Source organism: Drosophila innubila (genome assembly GCF_004354385.1).
Source record: "Drosophila innubila isolate TH190305 chromosome 2L unlocalized genomic scaffold, UK_Dinn_1.0 4_B_2L, whole genome shotgun sequence".
Classification (NCBI taxonomy): domain Eukaryota; kingdom Metazoa; phylum Arthropoda; class Insecta; order Diptera; family Drosophilidae; genus Drosophila; species Drosophila innubila.
This window is the reverse complement of record NW_022995372.1, coordinates 18,612,478-18,629,089: the sequence shown is the minus strand read 5'-3', so window position 1 is coordinate 18,629,089 and position 16,612 is coordinate 18,612,478. Positions and strand designations below refer to the sequence as shown.

General features: G+C 37.2%; 4 protein-coding genes across 5 annotated transcripts in view; 1 reads left to right on the top strand and 3 right to left on the bottom strand.

Annotated features, from left to right (window-relative positions):
- The window catches only part of LOC117781008 (carbohydrate sulfotransferase 4), a 33,483-nt gene extending 27,875 nt beyond the window's left edge, over positions 1–5,608 (bottom strand). The window contains exon 1 of the mRNA XM_034617711.1: positions 4,215–5,608. Within this exon, the coding sequence (XP_034473602.1) occupies positions 4,215–5,134 (920 nt within the window). The 5' untranslated portion in view covers positions 5,135–5,608. The remainder of the gene's footprint in view (positions 1–4,214) is intronic.
- Positions 5,609–6,062: 454 nt separating this feature from the next.
- Positions 6,063–7,368, bottom strand: LOC117780567 (carbohydrate sulfotransferase 5). Its single transcript, XM_034617143.1, has 3 exons — positions 6,759–7,368; positions 6,523–6,702; positions 6,063–6,461 (listed from the first exon to the last, which is right to left on the bottom strand). Exons 1-3 carry the CDS (start codon positions 7,340–7,342, stop codon positions 6,149–6,151), a joined length of 1,077 nt encoding a protein of 358 aa, XP_034473034.1. The 5' UTR covers positions 7,343–7,368; the 3' UTR covers positions 6,063–6,148.
- Positions 7,369–8,397: 1,029 nt separating this feature from the next.
- Positions 8,398–16,438, bottom strand: LOC117780021 (coiled-coil domain-containing protein 102A). Of its 2 annotated transcripts, XM_034616386.1 has the most exons (10): positions 16,138–16,438; positions 16,000–16,070; positions 15,873–15,912; positions 15,291–15,811; positions 15,105–15,228; positions 14,962–15,041; positions 14,566–14,902; positions 9,755–9,921; positions 8,980–9,637; positions 8,398–8,861 (listed from the first exon to the last, which is right to left on the bottom strand). In XM_034616386.1, exons 1-10 carry the CDS (start codon positions 16,276–16,278, stop codon positions 8,853–8,855), a joined length of 2,148 nt encoding a protein of 715 aa, XP_034472277.1. In that variant the 5' UTR covers positions 16,279–16,438; the 3' UTR covers positions 8,398–8,852. The 2 variants fall into 2 exon arrangements, with proteins under 2 accessions (XP_034472277.1, XP_034472278.1); XM_034616387.1 differs by lacking the exon at positions 8,980–9,637 and having other exon boundaries at positions 16,138–16,278.
- Positions 11,451–13,694, top strand: LOC117780022 (glutaryl-CoA dehydrogenase, mitochondrial). Its single transcript, XM_034616388.1, has 2 exons — positions 11,451–12,005; positions 12,807–13,694. Exons 1-2 carry the CDS (start codon positions 11,543–11,545, stop codon positions 13,598–13,600), a joined length of 1,257 nt encoding a protein of 418 aa, XP_034472279.1. The 5' UTR covers positions 11,451–11,542; the 3' UTR covers positions 13,601–13,694.
- Positions 16,439–16,612: the final 174 nt, after the last annotated feature.

The following is a 16,612-nucleotide window of genomic DNA, read 5'->3' as shown; positions in this document are numbered from 1 at the left end:
TTCAGTGAACTCTAGTCCGATCTCTCCCTTTGGCTCTCTCATTGTCTCTGTCAAAACTGTCACGCATTGAGAGTCAAGAGTTCACAAACAAAAAGTTAAATGCCATCCATGTCCAAGAATGAGGTCTATTGTGCAATAAGCTTTTTAGAACGGGTTTTTCTTTTTTTTTTCTTTTTTTTTTTGTTGGTCAAAAGTGGGTCTCGTCTCTTTTCTCATTGTTATCTATCTATCTGTTGATCTGTCTGTCTACCTGTCTTTCTATAATTTTGACTTACCGACTGCTGTTTGTTCATTTGGCCCGCTTTAAAACGCAGCTTACAAAACTTTTCAGTTAATGGCCACTTTGCTCATTATAAGCCAACTAAAAAGAGACTAAAGCCAAAAACCTCTTTGCGGTTTTGTGGTTTTGGTTTACAGCTACTGCAACTGCTGTTCGTACAAACTGAGAGTCTCTTTGCGAGCTTTTATGCTGGAGCTGTGGGCGCTTTCAATTTTCATAACATTTTATCTACTTCGTGTCAAAGTAAAAACATCCTTAAAAATAAAATCCAAAGTGCCCAAAATAGAATGACAGCAGTTAGAACATATGAGCTATAAAATACTCTATGAAAAATATATTTACAAAGACACAAAAAGTAAAGTAAAATTAAATGAATTATAATTTCTAGTCAAAAAAATTTGTTTTATTTTCTTAAGTCAATTCCTCTATTCATTATGAGCTAAACAAACTTTTTACTAAGCAGAGTCCTACATTTTTAAATAATCCAAATAATAGCTTCAAAAAACTAAAATAAAAAAAGTATAATTGTTTTCATATTAAAAATTATTTACATTAAAAGTAATTTAATATGGTAGTATTTTCAAACCATTAAAAAGAAAATCTTACGCCAAGTAGATGGGAATAAAAATAAAATACCTATCATGCGCGATATTTATGGGGTCTGTGCAATGCGGCGTATACGCAATTAATGATTAGAAGCTGTGGTTTTCGTGCTGGGCGCACCCATTGGCCCAACCGACAATTAAAACCAAGTTAGCCAAGTTAGCGGCTGCTTACTGAGTCACCCAACATCAATCGCCCCACACTGACCCAAATTGGGTGTGAGCTCAAATTCGAGACGGGTAGAGGGAGATGAGGAAGGGGACTACCAGCCAACCAGCAACATAAATCTAAGCGTTTAGACAACGTTTCCGGAATTTTTATGCATCTCACTGGACACTGTGGAAAACGGGTGTACAAAAGCCGTTCAACTACACTGCGTTAATAGAGTGTGAAAAATATTAATACAAAACACAAAAAACAAAAAGTCAACAAAGAAAAGGTCTACTAACAATGCAGAAGATTTGATGTTCTTACAAAAAACCAAATCTTAGGAATTATTGAAATACATCCTGGTAGTTAAAATAATAAAAAAAAATTTTATTTCAAATTCACTAGAATTGAAAGCAACCCATTTTTCTAAAAACTAAATAAATAAAGATATTAATTACCATACATACTATCAAAAAAAAAAAGGACAGAATATTATTATAATTTATTTGAATATAATTTCGTAAAGATACAAAAAGTTACATATTAAAATAATAATTAAAATTTAAAAAAAATCTTAAGAAAGTTAGAAAAAGTTATAAGATATGATATGCCTTTAAAAGTTAAGTATGAAAAGACATTGTTAGTGTATAGTTAGAAACCTGAGTATACAGCGAAATGGCGAGTGCCAAAGAGAAATGTGTTTGTAAAACAAAAGGCTTGAAGACCCAGCTAATTTACTTACTAGAATTGCCAAGAGCTTCCGGCAATAGGGCCCGCAGAAAGACTCGGGCATATTTCGAGCTCATGATTTTATATGTTAATTGCTTTTTGCTGGTTCAGTGTGAAACGTTGGGTGTGAAGATAAACGATGAATACCACGCCCATTGTCTGGCCAAAAATATATATATGTACATATATCCGATAGCATTTTCTGAGATTTACGAGCATTGGTAGCAAACAACAAACAAATGCTAATGCTTCAACTTTATTCAATCAATTCTCATACCGAATCCGATATCTAAACCCAACTTCAAAATGTCATTCGATGTCTGTCCATTTCGGGATGAGTATGAGATGTTTATTTGAATCTTTTGCGTAATAAATAGCAACAATACAATGTCCCCAATGTCATTAGTTTTGGATTGAATGGGATTCAATGTGGGAACTGAGACCACAAAAACTCAGGAATCGAACATTGAAAGCACATCAATCAAATATATTTTCGTTTCGTTTCTGTTTACTTTTACCAGCTTGCTTTTATGTTGTTTGTCAAGAATTCCCATATACATACAACTAATTTTATTGATTTTTTACTTACTTTGTTTTGTTTGATTGTTTGTATTACATTTTAAATGGAAAGTTATGTAAACAAAATTTTGTTTGCGGTCAAATCGAATTGCTTTAAATTTTCTTTCGATTGCGTACCCAAAGGATTTGGCATTTAAGAAAATGATAGTAAACTAATAGACAAAACATTTATAAAGGTAAATTACGTAATGAATTAAGAACCCGGGAATAATACCGGAGCCGATACCGGAACAAATAACCGATTTTAACCGTCTAATTTTTATAAACGAAGACGGATTTTTTGACTAGCAAAATTGCTAGGTTAAAGCTCGACCAACCTCAAATTTGCATAACTTTGTCAAAACTGAACCGATTTGGAAGCGGAATGTAACTTCGATCATGTTTTGACCCCTTCATTCTGCATACATATTTAATCAATTTCGTTTAAACCTTTTTTTTTGGATCTTTGTTTCAATTCTATGCTAGAGGTTCCCCCTTTGGAATTTGAAAATTTAAAAATTTGAATTGAAATGATGATTCGGTGTTATTTCCTGCATAAAAATTGAAATGATGATTCGGTGTTATTTCCTGCATAAAACTGTACAAGTGCGGCTTGTAGAAAACTTATGCTTTATCACATAAGTCACATATTTTCGGTTTATTAAACTTGAAATTCATTTCATACAACAGCAATACTTATTACGAATAACGGAAAATTTATTACTTGCATTAAAGACTAAAGCGACGATATCTTCCCCTATTAATTAAATTTTTATATTTTCTGTTTCGCATTCACTAATAAGATAAGCCTAATTGAAGCAGTTTTTACAAATTAAATTTAATTTGTCATTTTATTATAATTGAAACAAAACAAGCGACTGTCATAAAAGAATTATTTTGTAATTCTACTAAAGAACATAATAGCTTGATTGAACAACATAAGTAAGTAAAAACAAGGCACAACATTGCTGATAAAAAGTTAATTGATTGTGTTATAATGACTTAAGAACTGAGCACTTCAGAATGGTCTTTGATAAGACCATGCCAGTCAAAACTTCTTATCAAGTCACATAGGAATATAACTATGTTTAACAACGCAATTAATGAGAAACGAATATATTCAACAAAAATTATATAAAAAATATAATGTTTCTTCACATTTTCATAGAAAATCCATTTTATTATATATGCATATGCTTATCAGCAAAGTCAAAGTAATAATCCACTGTAACTTTAACGATAAAACTACAATAAAACAACTCAATAACGAACCAGTTTAATGTGGGAGAAGCGAGAGAAACCGCAATAACGACCAATAGACAAAGACGCGTGACAAAAGAGAGACGACACAATTTGCGCATGAGCACGCCTTTCACTTTCTTTGTATGCGATCGGTTAATCTCTCTATTTTTGTCTCTCCTAAGGAGAGATAAAACTCTCTCTCTCGCATTCTCTTACAATATTAATCACATAATTAGTGAGCGTTTTATTAAGAAACCCTACAGGGCTTACAGATACTTTTTTTTTTAGTTTTAGAGACCCAAAATAACATTTATGAAACCAAATATTTGCTGAAGATAATTAAAATACGAAAAACCCTTATTTGTTTTTTTTTTTTTCGTTGTATTCTTAACTACAAATTTCCAAATAATAACTATGTAATTTAAAGTTAGTTTCATTATTTTTATCCACTGACACTGATTTAAAAAATAATTATTAATTGAAAATTTGTAAAGAAAAAAATTTTGGAAGTATTTCTTTTTCAGAAAAACAAGTGCTATATTGTTACTTTTATTTTAAAACACAACAGTAACATTTCTGGTTTTTTATGTTTATTTATGGAATGTTCCCTTTGAGTAACTATAAATAAGAATGCAAAATATTAATAGCTTACCTTTGATCTTGGAGCAGCTGCTCGGCCTGAGCGAGACGCAGTCGCACCGTCTTCATGCTCTGTATGGGAAACAGTCGACAGAAGGGCGTTAAAAAGGCGGGACGCCAACAGAATCTTGGATATTCGCGGCAAACGTCCCACAGTCGCTGGTTGTGCTCAAAGAGATACGTATGCGTCTTGCCATACTCGAGATAGTCAGTCATATCGCCATAATCACAATTGAGCAGATTCTTGAGATTTTGAACGGCCAGCTGTTGATCCTCTGGATCACGCACCTGCTTGATGCCAAAGTCCAGCAGCGGCTCATAGTGATAGTAATTGCCCGGTATCGCATTCAAGATGTCACCGAGAAATGTGGAGCCTGAACGCCAACTGGTAACAACAATGCTGCGAACTGGAGTGCCCGATGTTTCAGGGGTCATGTCATTGAGCTTTTCGGCACCGCCGCGTGGATACTCAAAGTTTTCCATTTCGGAGAGGATGCGCGCACGCTGCGCCGCCAGGACATCCACTATGGTCGCTGTCATATTGTAAATGGTGGCGGCAGTTTGTGATGCCTGCTGCTGTCGCTCATAGTAGCCGCCATTCCGGGCTAGATTATTCGACAACAGGCTGGAGGCAACAGCAGCATTGTTGATGTTACTGTTGCCGCTGCTACTGCTGCTGCTGCCGCTACTGAAGGGTGAGGTGAGCGGGCGATGTTGGGTTGTGGCAATCAGCAGCAGTATGCACAAACTGCTAACGCCACAAATGCCAATGAGATTCGCGCGTCGGGACATACGGCTGCGTCGTCGTTTTGAATTTAAACTGATGCGTTGCTTAGTGCGTGTCCTGACAGTGACAGAGTCGTTAGCGGCAGATTCGACAGTTTCGCCGGTCAACAACGCGCAGGACTCCAGATCCAAGTCCTTTGTGCTCATTTGTTATTATCACTATTATTGCGGATACTACGATTGTTGTATTTTTTGTTTTCTTGCTGTTATTTACTATTTAATTAGTTATCTAATTGGCAACTACACTTTTCGCTTAATAATTATGAACATTTTTTGTTTACATATTCATATTCACATAAACAAACACACACCGACACACATTCCCAAACACATGCACACACACGCCTACACATACACGCACGCAACGTTAGCCCCGCACAGCAGCACAATTTCACATTTTATAACGTGACAAACATTGCAATTTAATGCGAAAGCTGCAATTTCGTATGCGCTTCAATTTGTTTGATTATTTTTTTTTTGTTGACCCCGAGCGTATTGGAAATGTAGGAGCGACGGCCGTCAGCTTTCCGACAGCAACGAAAACAGAATGAACAGCTGAGGCTCGAGTATGACCGCAGCACCGCAGTAGCCACAGTGGTGCACTCTCAATACACTTCAGGGCTGCCACCCAGTCCAAAAAAATTCCGATCTGGCAGTTCGTAGCATGTTAGTCCAATTGCCAAAACTAGTAACACAGAAAAAACCAAACTTTTTTTTTCTTAATCTAGAAGCTAGAGTTTTTTAACATATCTTAAAAAAAAAACAGCCAGATTTGCGTCTAATAGAAATTTTCAAATTTCTGCTAAGCTGGCAACAGTGATGCCAACAAAAGAAAAAAAATACCAAAAATACTGCACGAGTCAATGAAAAGATGGTAACTATTTCTGATAGGTGGCGCTTAAAAACGTTTCTTCCATTCGAAAATTATTTTATCCAATAAACAATACAAGATGTAGTAGAAGTAGCTTAATAAATTAATATGAACATAATTGTGCTAGCTTCCATTAATATAATTCGAGCCTTTGAACTCTCGGTTTGGTAAATGAGTTTGGGAATAGTGACAACATTGGTATTCTTATATTCTGTTGCATTTGGTATTAGACAAATTAACCGCTGGCAGTCCTGCACGAGAGACCGTGGCGCGCGAAATTTGAACTTAAATTACTTCACAAATAACGGCAGCTTCTTGAGAGGGACAAATGTGTCGCTCTTTACTTTTGCAAAGACTGAGACTGGACGATAGCCCCAGAGCTGCATGGCCTCTGCGCAGACATGCTGTATATATCTCACTTCCTGTGGCATTAATTCATCCATCCATTCCATAGGACGTTCGAAATATAAAATTTTATTTTTTTTTAACAAACCTTTGGGCTTAAACTTTTCTTCGGCATGTTTCATTGGCAGTCCATAGAAATCAAACACGGCTTTTAATCCTTGCAAGGGATTCATGGCTAGATCCTCGTAACGTATGATTCTGTAAAATTAAAAGATGGTTAGTAAATTTATCAACATTTATTTTAATTCACTACACAAACCCAAATCGATCTGGATAGTCCTGTAGAAGTTTCTCAGCGATCATATAATCCGTGGCCATATTTGTGCAAAGATCATTCGGCTGGAAGCACTCAGGATTATTGGCACACCAAGGACGATGGGCTCGCGAAGCCATTGTGCCTCGAGGATCGCGTACCAGAAGAAGCATGCGAAGATTAAGACTACGAAAATGGAAATTTAAAAACAACTTTATATATTTACACTTCGATCTACTTACTCTTTTCTCATTAACAATACGGATAAATACTTGAGCCCTAAGTTATACACCGACATATTAATAAATGGGAAAATCTTGCAAATTTTTGACATAGTATCCGGACTCCAGCATTCATCCGACGAATACGCCACACATGTATTCCACTGAGTTCCATAAAAGTTCTTGAACGTGGGTGTTTTCATGCCAGATGTCAACATAGACATGGAGTGATTGTAGTCGCAGGTATAGAGGGAAACCAATTCGTCTAATGCACGCTCTATTTTTACTTTATCTGTTATCCGATTTTTATATGAAATGAGGGGAGAATAGTGATGATAACAGCCCGGCTGTCGTGTCAGATGGTCAAGCAGGCTTATTGCTCCGGACCCTCTAAACGTTACCAACATTGAACGTATTGGACAACCGCCCGTCTCCAGCGTATAGTTTGATAAATTGCCCAAATGTCGCGTCTGTTGGATGAGCATCGTTCGGGTCATGGCAACTGGATCCGGCAATAGCATTGGTAATGCAACGAATACAAATAACGCATATACCAAATAAATGGCTATGCAAATGCCAGTAAATTTGGTGCTTCGTTGAACCATAATGTAAAAATGTAATTATAATGATTCATCCAAATACTGATAATTTTGTAGAATATTTCAAAAAAAAAATTCAGTTTACTATTTGTCTATCACTCGGGTTACTCCGTACATAACGACTAAAAATGTATATATACAAATTTTCAAAATATCATTTATGAATTAAAAATTTATTGAAAATTTTGTTGTTTGAGATTAGCGTTTAATTTATTTGTAACATACCAAAGTTGATAGACATATGTAATATATATATATTAAGTATATGGGTAATTTTAATAGTTTATTATATTAGAGTATTAATAAAATACTAATATTGCTATAAATTAATACGTAAATGTTTTTCTTATTAAATACACATTCTAACAGTTCGAAGCTACAATATTCCCTTAACAGAAGTTGCAAACTATTGCAAGAACTCTAAATAAATTGAAGACTAGAAAGAGATGCCGAAAATTTTGTATTATTTATAGAGGCACTAATTTACGTATTTTATTCAGTTCGTCCAATAAAACCAAGAAATCTACTGAAATTTAAAAATTTATCAAAAAAATTTGCAACTATTCAAGAGAATATTGAAATCTGCTATTAAGTCAATCTCATCGAAAGTAGTTATCATTTCTGGCACTATATTTATAGATTTGTATATGTAACCTGTATTTTACGCCTGATACGTATAGAATAATGTAATTATGCATATATCTGTACGAAGTCTGTGCATGTTAACATGTGTAAAAGCACAAGGCATGGGTTAAGGAGATCTCGATATGGTCATATAAAATTGGTTAATATCGGAATATATTTGTATTTAATATTTGGATAACTAACATGCAGCGAAATGTTTGCGAAGTATCAAGTTTGATTATTATAAGTTATAGAGACTTGATCCCTACTTGTATTTATCATATTATTTGTTCAATATCCATAATATTCATATCAATATTTAAAATCTTATTGAAGTGTATTATTTTGTTCTGCAACCAGAAACCAATAATTATATATGGTCTGACAATTATCGGGAAATGTGATAAATGTCCTTAGTATTTAGTTCAAATTTTCAATAGGAGAAAAGTTTAAACAGAGATTTATCAAAAGTTTATGAACAAATGTCAATGAAACTTTAGGCATACCATTGAATAATCTTGGTCGCTTTCGATTTGGGATCTACCCTGACTTTAACAAATTATTTGAAGAGAATGTAAATTACTTTACATATCTATGTGTTATCCCCTAAGAAACAATTAAGGAACAAAGAACTGACAGTACTTAAGCTTAGACTGCATGAGAATTACAATCCAAAAAGTTAATACTAAACTGTCAAGAAAGTATGCAAACCTCAAACAGTTTTGTTTAATCAAAACGAAAAAATGTTCACATTCCCTTGATTCCGGTTTGCAGCCTTGCTATTAAAAGCAATAAACTGTAATCGAATGATGTTCGTAAAGTTATTAATTACTAAGTTTAATCGCTATTTCCCTCAGTTTCATCGTCCAGCAGTAAGCTTGTCGAGCCATAGCTACGGAGTCTGTAAAAAGAGAAGATGGATTAGTAAAACAAGCCTATGCTTAAATTGTTAAATTAAGAAAAAAAAATAGAATTAAAAAAAGTAACCCAAGTTAGTAATGTTAAGGGTTAAGGCTTACCTCATCGTCAGATACCTTGAGACCATCTAAATTAATACTATTCCGAGCATAGCCGGCGGCGACTTGCTCCTTATCATGTGCCTCATAGAGTTGTCTATTGATGTCATCCTTATTGGATGTTGCACTGTTCCCACCACTATTTGTCATGCATTTGAGTGGCAAGGCAAGATTCGCTCGATTGGCGCTGCTGCTGTTGCTGCCAGCGCTGTTGTAGCGTCCACTTGCCGCACGTTGGTGCCTCTGATGATGCTGATGGTGATGCTGTCCATGGGGATTATCAAATTTTTGCTTGGCACGCTCAAACTCTAAATTCCGTGATTTGGATTCAAAAATATTCTCCTCGAAATGCGTTGTTTTGGCATCATAAAAAGCCGCTGCCGCAGCTGCTGCTGCTGTTGCCGCTGCAGCTGCTGCCGCATTGCTCTGTTGTTGCTGCAACAACGTACGCTCCGTGTGGCTGGAACGCTTGACAGCTGCCGCATGATGAGCTGCCGCCGAATCGCTGCCATTGTGCGAGCTACGCAATCCCGCCTGAGTATCGTCAAAGATCTGGCGAAGATCGTTGATGTTGGGCAGACAATCGCTGGGCAGCTCTACAGCAATTTTATTACGTAATTGAACACCGCCAATTCCACGTAGTTGCGGACTTGGAGCGCGTCTTTTCATCGTGTTTTAGTATTTAGTTTGGGGTTTGGTTATTAGATTATGCAAAGCCAGCACCGTTTATTGTTAGTTGGCAGTTAGTAAGTTTAAATTTCAAGAGGATTACGCTCACCTGTTCTGCAGATGTTGTATCTGCACTTGAAGACCCTCGGTTTGTCCTACCAGCTCATCATTGCTGCGCTGCAGTCGTCGCACCTGGTTAACTGCAGAGTCCAGTTCATCCTCAGCGCCAGCCAGTTCGCGTTTCAACTCCTCAACCCGTTGTCGAAGTCGTTTCACCTAAAAAAATTCAAAATTCAATACAAATTGGAGTATAATCAAAAATAACTTAAATACTATATATAAAAATAGTATTATTATTATTATACACTTTTAGTTTTAATGAAAAATTCAATGAAAACTAAATAAATTATAAAAATAAAAATGACATTTTTTTATGTGTATAATTTTTTAACCACTTCTCATTATATTGTCTGACTGAGGGTATAACATATGGAACACGCAACTAATCAAATTGTATTTTTCTATAAATAATATAAACGTAAATAAACTTTAAAAAAAAATAATTAGGAAAATAATGTGATAAGTTATATAATTCAGGGACTAACACCGGAACTGGTACCAGAACCATTAACCGAAACTAACCGTTTCATTTTTAGTACCGGAACTGAAACCGTTACCGAATGAAAATTCTCTGTCAAGAACCGAATACCGAAACGTTTGTACCGGTACGGTTGTTGTAAAGTGGCTAGGTCAAAGAGTTGTCCAACTTCCAACTGTCATAACTTCATCAAAACTGAACCGATTTTCAAGTGGAATGGTACTGATTTGGTCTCTAAATTCATTCTGCATTAAAATTTTATTTAATTCTCAAAAAAAAATGTGCTCTAGATTCTACTAGATATTGATTTTGATGCTAAGAGTCACCCCTTTGAAATTTTGAAAATTCAAATCTCAAGTTTTCACTTTTAATCAACTCCTTATATCGTAATTAGTATAAAACAACACTTTAAGCTTGATTCTGAGACCCCTCCATTTTTTTTTTGTAAAAAATCATGTGAAATTGAACAAAAATTTTGACTTGTAAAGTGGCTAAATCCGCAGTCTGACCAACTTCAAACTGTCATAACTTGTTCAAAGCTGAACCGATTTTCAAGCGGAATGTCATTTTGATAATTATTTGGCCTCTAAATACATTCTGCATCAAAATAGTTTTAGATTCGTTTTATGCTCTAGGTCTGTTTATTTCGATGTCAAATTAATATAAAACGACATCTTACAATTTTAAAATGATTCAAAATTGATTTCTTGTACCGTTACGTACCGGTACTGACCGGAACCAAAAGAAAAAACTGATATAGAACCATTTACCGAAATAGTTATTTCGGGACTTACCGGAACCGAAACCTATATTTGTTTCGGTTTGTTTTCCTGATATAATTAATTATTTATATAAGCTGATAGAATTTGTACAAAGAAAAAGTAATATTACTTAAATTTTACTATGAATTGACAACAACATGAAATCAATATGGTGATAACACAATCAGCTTATAGTTGTAATCATAAGTAACTTTTAGTTTCCCTTATTATTAGGATCTTTAAATCACACAGTTGAGATAATGCGACAATTTAGTGGCCTGCGATTAAGACAAGAACCACAGGGGGCAACTCATAAAAGCAACAAACTAGCAGAGTGTAAAATAGCAAAAGCAAAAGAGAGAGAGGGAGAGAGAGAGAGAGAGAGCTCACGCTAAGCAAACGATAGCCACAATAGCTTTTATTTTTCTCAAAGCTTTTTTCAGTCTCTCGAAACAATTCAGACGCGACAGTTGTGTGTGTGGAGAAGAGCAGACGACCGGCTGGAAAATTTCATAATTAGGCAGAAACAGAACAAAGAATGATTGCACAAAATTTAATCAGTAAGCTACGTCCATGCGTTACCCGCTTGGCCAGCACCAAATCAAGCAGTGCACCCAAATTTAACTGGCAAGATCCACTTAACTTGGAGAGTCAACTAACCGAGGAGGAGGTGGCCATCCGCGATGCCTTCCGCGGCTATTGCCAGTCGGAGCTTTTGCCGCGCGTAACGATGGCCAATCGCCTTGAGCAATTTGATAAGAAAATCATGGAAGAAATTGGCAGTTTAGGAGTCTTAGGCTGCACACTGCAAGGCTATGGATGTGCCGGTGTCTCCAGTGTAGCATATGGTCTTCTTACGCGCGAAGTGGAACGTGTGGATTCCGCATACCGTTCAGCAGTGAGCGTACAAAGCTCCCTGGCCATGGGCGCCATCTACGACTATGGATCCGATGAGCAGAAGCAAAAGTATTTGCCCAGCATGGCTCAAGGCAAACTGATAGGTGGGTAAAAGGATTCCAAATCTGCACTCAACTCCATTCACAATAACGATCACCTGCCACGTTATTTTTAGCATAACTTGAAAGATTTTGCTTTTATCAGCAAGTCACTATAGCAAAATTACTTGATAAGATTGAGATTAGACAGCAATCGAGGGGCGGGTGACCATAACAACAAACTGCAGTAAACAACTCAAGTCTCACAAATGTGCGAAAGAGGGAGACGGGGAACTTGAAAATATATTAGCATCAGATGTCAGCAAGCAACTTTTGTAAAAGCTCTCTCTCTCTCTCTCTCTCTCTCTCTCTCTTGTTTCGCTCTCAGCAAACTTTAAGCGCTAATGTTGTGTATGTGTGTGTGTGATTTTAGTGAGCGGAAAAAGCCAGGCAAGAGTAATGGCAAAGACAAAAACAAAGCAGACAATCGATCGAGAACGACGAAGATTTAATACGCTGCCAAATCTAAGAGTGTTGATCAGGCCTGAAAATGAAAGCGAAACCAACCGAAAATCTCCCAAATCTCGATTTCGGTTTCGCTTTCTGTGGCAGCCCTGTATATGGAAAATTTAATTACACAATGATATAAGTTATTAGCTTTAAGAAATAAGAGATCAGATAAACAAAAAAAACTCCAAAAAAAAACTTCAAAATAAATTAAATAAAATAAGTAATAAAATGACAATTTAAAATATTAAAAAAATTAGTATGGCAGCTTAACCTGTTTTAAATACTTTAGACATTAAAAAAAAAGTTATAAGATGACAATTTCAACTGTTTAACAAAGCTCTTCGATTTAACTTGCAGGCGCCTTTGGTCTGACAGAACCTAATCATGGCAGTGATCCAGCTGGAATGGAAACCCGCGCTAAATACGACAGCAAAACCAAGACCTATATACTCAACGGATCAAAGACGTGGATTACCAGTGCACCCATTGCCGATGTGATAATCGTCTGGGCCAAGTGCGAAGATGGCAAGCTACGTGGCTTTATTGTGGATCGCAAATTGTCTGCCAAGGGTTTGGATACGCCCAAGATCGAGGGCAAGTTCTCGCTGCGCGCATCACCAACAGGCATGATACTGATGGATGATGTTCATGTGCCAGAGGAACAGCTGTTGCCCAAAGCTCTGGGCTTCAGTGGACCCTTCAACTGCCTGAACAATGCACGTTACGGGATTGCCTGGGGTGCTTTGGGTGCAGCCGAGGCATGTGTGGAGACGGCACGTCAGTATACGCTGGATCGCAAGCAATTTGGACGACCATTGGCCGCCAATCAGTTGATCCAAAAGAAGTTGGCAGATGCCACAACTGAAATAGCACTTGGTCTGCAGGCGTGTCTGCATGTGGGTCGCCTCAAGGATCGCAAACTGCACACACCCGAAATGATATCGCTGCTGAAGCGTAATAATGCTGGCAAGGCATTGGATATTGCTCGTCATATGCGGGACATGCTGGGCGGCAATGGCATCAGTGATGAGTATCATGTAATCAGGCATGTCATGAATCTGGAATCAGTTAATACCTACGAAGGAACTCATGATATTCATGCCCTGATCTTGGGACGTGCCATTACTGGACTGGCGGCGTTTGCTAATTAATTGAATTTTGACTTAGAAATTGGTACAACGTACTCTGGCATTTGTTACTAGTTTTAAGCAAACTAACTAAAAAAAATCAATTATAAGAACGAGATTAGTTTGTGTTTCAGTTATACCAAACTGTTTGTGATTACAGTATCTTTGCAAACAGCCAATAAACTTAATTTTGAGACTTGTCCAGAATAAACATACAAGAAATTATTATTATTATTACCTGTTATGTGAATGATCAATAGTGGGTCAAGCTTTTCTAATTTATTCAATTTAACGTCCGATATAATCCGTTAAATTTGATTTTTATCTCACTTTCAGTTAAGACCTTAACTAGACATTGTAAAAGTGGTCCTTATAAATAAAGTGGTCCTTATAAATTATAAATAATAATTAAAATTGACTCTTCTTTCAGTGTTATAATTAAAGACAATTTTGAGTAAAAGTAGTTAAAAACGTTTTTGTAAGGAAATAATCACTGCGGACGGCAGTTCGCGTTAGTGACGAAAGCATCACGAAGGGTGCGAAAGGCGACTAACAATATATACAGCTAAGTTGGAAAATTTGCTACGACTGTCCGATCAGATCGAGTTATATACCGATCGAAAGGTTTAGTTCTAACTTACAAAATGGCATACTAAAACTTTTTCTAACCAACCTGGGTCATGAGATACGGAGGTGTAAGTGGGAGGGGAAAAATTTAGATGATTGCAGCTTATGGGGCTGAAAATTGGCATTCGGCACTGCGCAAAAAGTAATTTTTATGTACAAAGAAGCTCACCCTTTTTGCTCACAGTGCACAATGCCAATTTTCGCTTTTTTTTATATTAATTTATATTTTTATTTAAAATTTTTAGATTAAACTGAATTTTGTTCGTCACAAAATTGGATATCAGAAATTTTGGGGCTAGAAATTGCTTTCGTCACTAGACTTTTACCTCGTTTAGAGGTTTTTTTTGTGGGATTTAACTTACCTCGGCTTCATATTGCTCTGCCCGTCGCACCGCATGACTCAGTTCTGTGTTCGTTTCGGCCAGCAGTTTTTTGAGCTTGGCATGTGACATTTTGACCTCGCTGATTTCCTTATTTCTCTCCGAGAGCTCCTGTTGCAGGGCCCGCAGCTCCACATCGTTGGCTTGCATGGGCCGACATTTGCGATCGGAGCGTTCCTGATAATCACGCAGCTCAGCTCGCAACTTTTTGTTGTCACGCTCCAATGCCAACTTCTCGGATTCCAGGCGTTCACGTTTGCCCCATTCCGAAGCGTTTTCGGCCTGCAAATGCTCCAGCTCAGTGCGCAGTTCACTAAGCCTAAAAGGGAAGTGAACTATTAGACTAAATTTATTATTTTTTTTAATGTTTAATCATACCGACGCTCCAGATTTTCGCGTGCAGCAATTTCCTCCTGAAGTGAATTATTCACAATGCGCATCTCAGCACGATGTTGCTCCTAATTATAAGTGTAATGTATGTTAAATATGCTAGGAAATAAAGAAAGCGGTTTGTTTCTTGCCTGCAATGTCAACAGCTCACGAACTGCTTCCTGCTTGGCAGATCGCAATTCTTCCTGGCGTCCACGTACATCCTGCAGCTCCAGCGCCAGTTTCTCTATGCTCTTGTGCAGCTCATGCTTTTCACTACAATTTAAATTTTAAAATTTATAAAATGCTAAAATTTAATAAGAACTGTTGAAACTCACTCTCGTTCCGCCTGCAATGTTTTCTGTGCCTCATCCAAACGCAACTGCAACATGGACATCTTTTGCAGCAGATAATCCTCATCAAAGTCATCCTTGGATAACTGTTGTATCAAACGCTTTTCCTCTGCGGCCGCTGCTTCATCCAAATCACTTAAATGCTTCGGCATGGCACCTTTTAACGCAAACTCCTCAATGTCCAAGTCTTTCACATCGTTGTTCAGCTTGGTGACCAAGCCATCCTCACTATTAATGTTCTTCAGGCCATCGGATGAGATGTCTGGCGAACAGTTTGCATCACGTCCATTTGCCTCGGCATCCTCGTTGGTATCGGCGCGATGGAACTGACCGGCATGTTTCATCATAAGGGAATGCACCTTTTCCATTTCCTTTTTCAGCTGCGTTATCTGCAGCTCTAGATCATTTTTCTCTCGTTTTAATGAGTGTGCCTCCTTCATGGCTACGTCCAGTTTGATGTTCAACTGTTTTGTTTCCTCGCGCGCCTTGTTACGCTCGTTGCGAACCTGTAAACTCAAAATTATAAAGTGAATTATATTGATTATACGGGTGTCATAGTAACCATACCTTACTCCACTTTTCGCGCCAGTTGGCAGTGCAATCAGACCTGTAAGAAAGTTTCACAGTTGATTAATTAAAAGCCGGCGCAGGTGATACATGGAATCTCCCGCCCCAAACCCCTCCAACAACTTACCACCACTTCATTGTCTTTTCCATTTGTGCGGCTCTGGCGCGAGCTTCGTGCAACTCCCGTTGACGTTGCGACTGTTGATTGTATGACATTATTTTATTTATATGTGACTCGAAATGTTATCATTTTAATACTACTCACCTCGCGTGCCTCCCATTCCGTTTCGCCATAGCCACCACCACCGACGCCCACGCAAACACCAGCATCGTTGTTGGGCAAACGTCTGCTGCCTGCCTGGGCAGCGGCTGCACTTTGCGTCGTAGACGACGTCACTTGAGACATGTTGCGGACCCTGCACCTATTATTTTAATATTATTTCCTCAGTTTTACGTTGTTCAGGAAAGCTGCATTCTGTTTTATGCACTTTTTAACAAAGTTGTATACAGAACACTGCCTGAAGTTGCCACCCTGCTAAATTTTCTAATCTGGCAGCATGTACCATTTTGGGAACAATGACAAAAATGGTAACTTAAATATGTTATACCTTTTTTAGACAATTTTTAAATTTTGAAGATAGAATTTTTTACGTTTTTGCAGGCTGTTTGTTGAATTTTCTACATTTTTTAATATTTTTTTCAGAACTAAATTTGTAACTTCTCTACCCTTGGGATGAAAA

Bases quoted from the DNA above. Each gene is read 5' to 3' on its own strand.
- LOC117780567 (XM_034617143.1), bottom strand. From the start codon at position 7,342: ATGGTTCAACGAAGCACCAAATTTACTGGCATTTGCATAGCCATTTAT. The intron at 6,703-6,758 runs GTAAGTAGATCG...CCATTTTCGTAG, and splicing joins GTATTGTTAATGAGAAAAGA to TCTTAATCTTCGCATGCTTC. The intron at 6,462-6,522 runs GTTTGTGTAGTG...TTAATTTTACAG, and splicing joins GACTATCCAGATCGATTTGG to AATCATACGTTACGAGGATC.
- LOC117780022 (XM_034616388.1), top strand. From the start codon at position 11,543: ATGATTGCACAAAATTTAATCAGTAAGCTACGTCCATGCGTTACCCGC. The intron at 12,006-12,806 runs GTGGGTAAAAGG...TTTAACTTGCAG, and splicing joins GGCTCAAGGCAAACTGATAG to GCGCCTTTGGTCTGACAGAA.
- LOC117780021 (XM_034616386.1), bottom strand. From the start codon at position 16,278: ATGTCTCAAGTGACGTCGTCTACGACGCAAAGTGCAGCCGCTGCCCAG. The intron at 15,812-15,872 runs GTATGGTTACTA...TTGAGTTTACAG, and splicing joins GGCGCGAAAAGTGGAGTAAG to GTTCGCAACGAGCGTAACAA. The intron at 9,638-9,754 runs GTGAGCGTAATC...CACGATGAAAAG, and splicing joins ATACAACATCTGCAGAACAG to ACGCGCTCCAAGTCCGCAAC.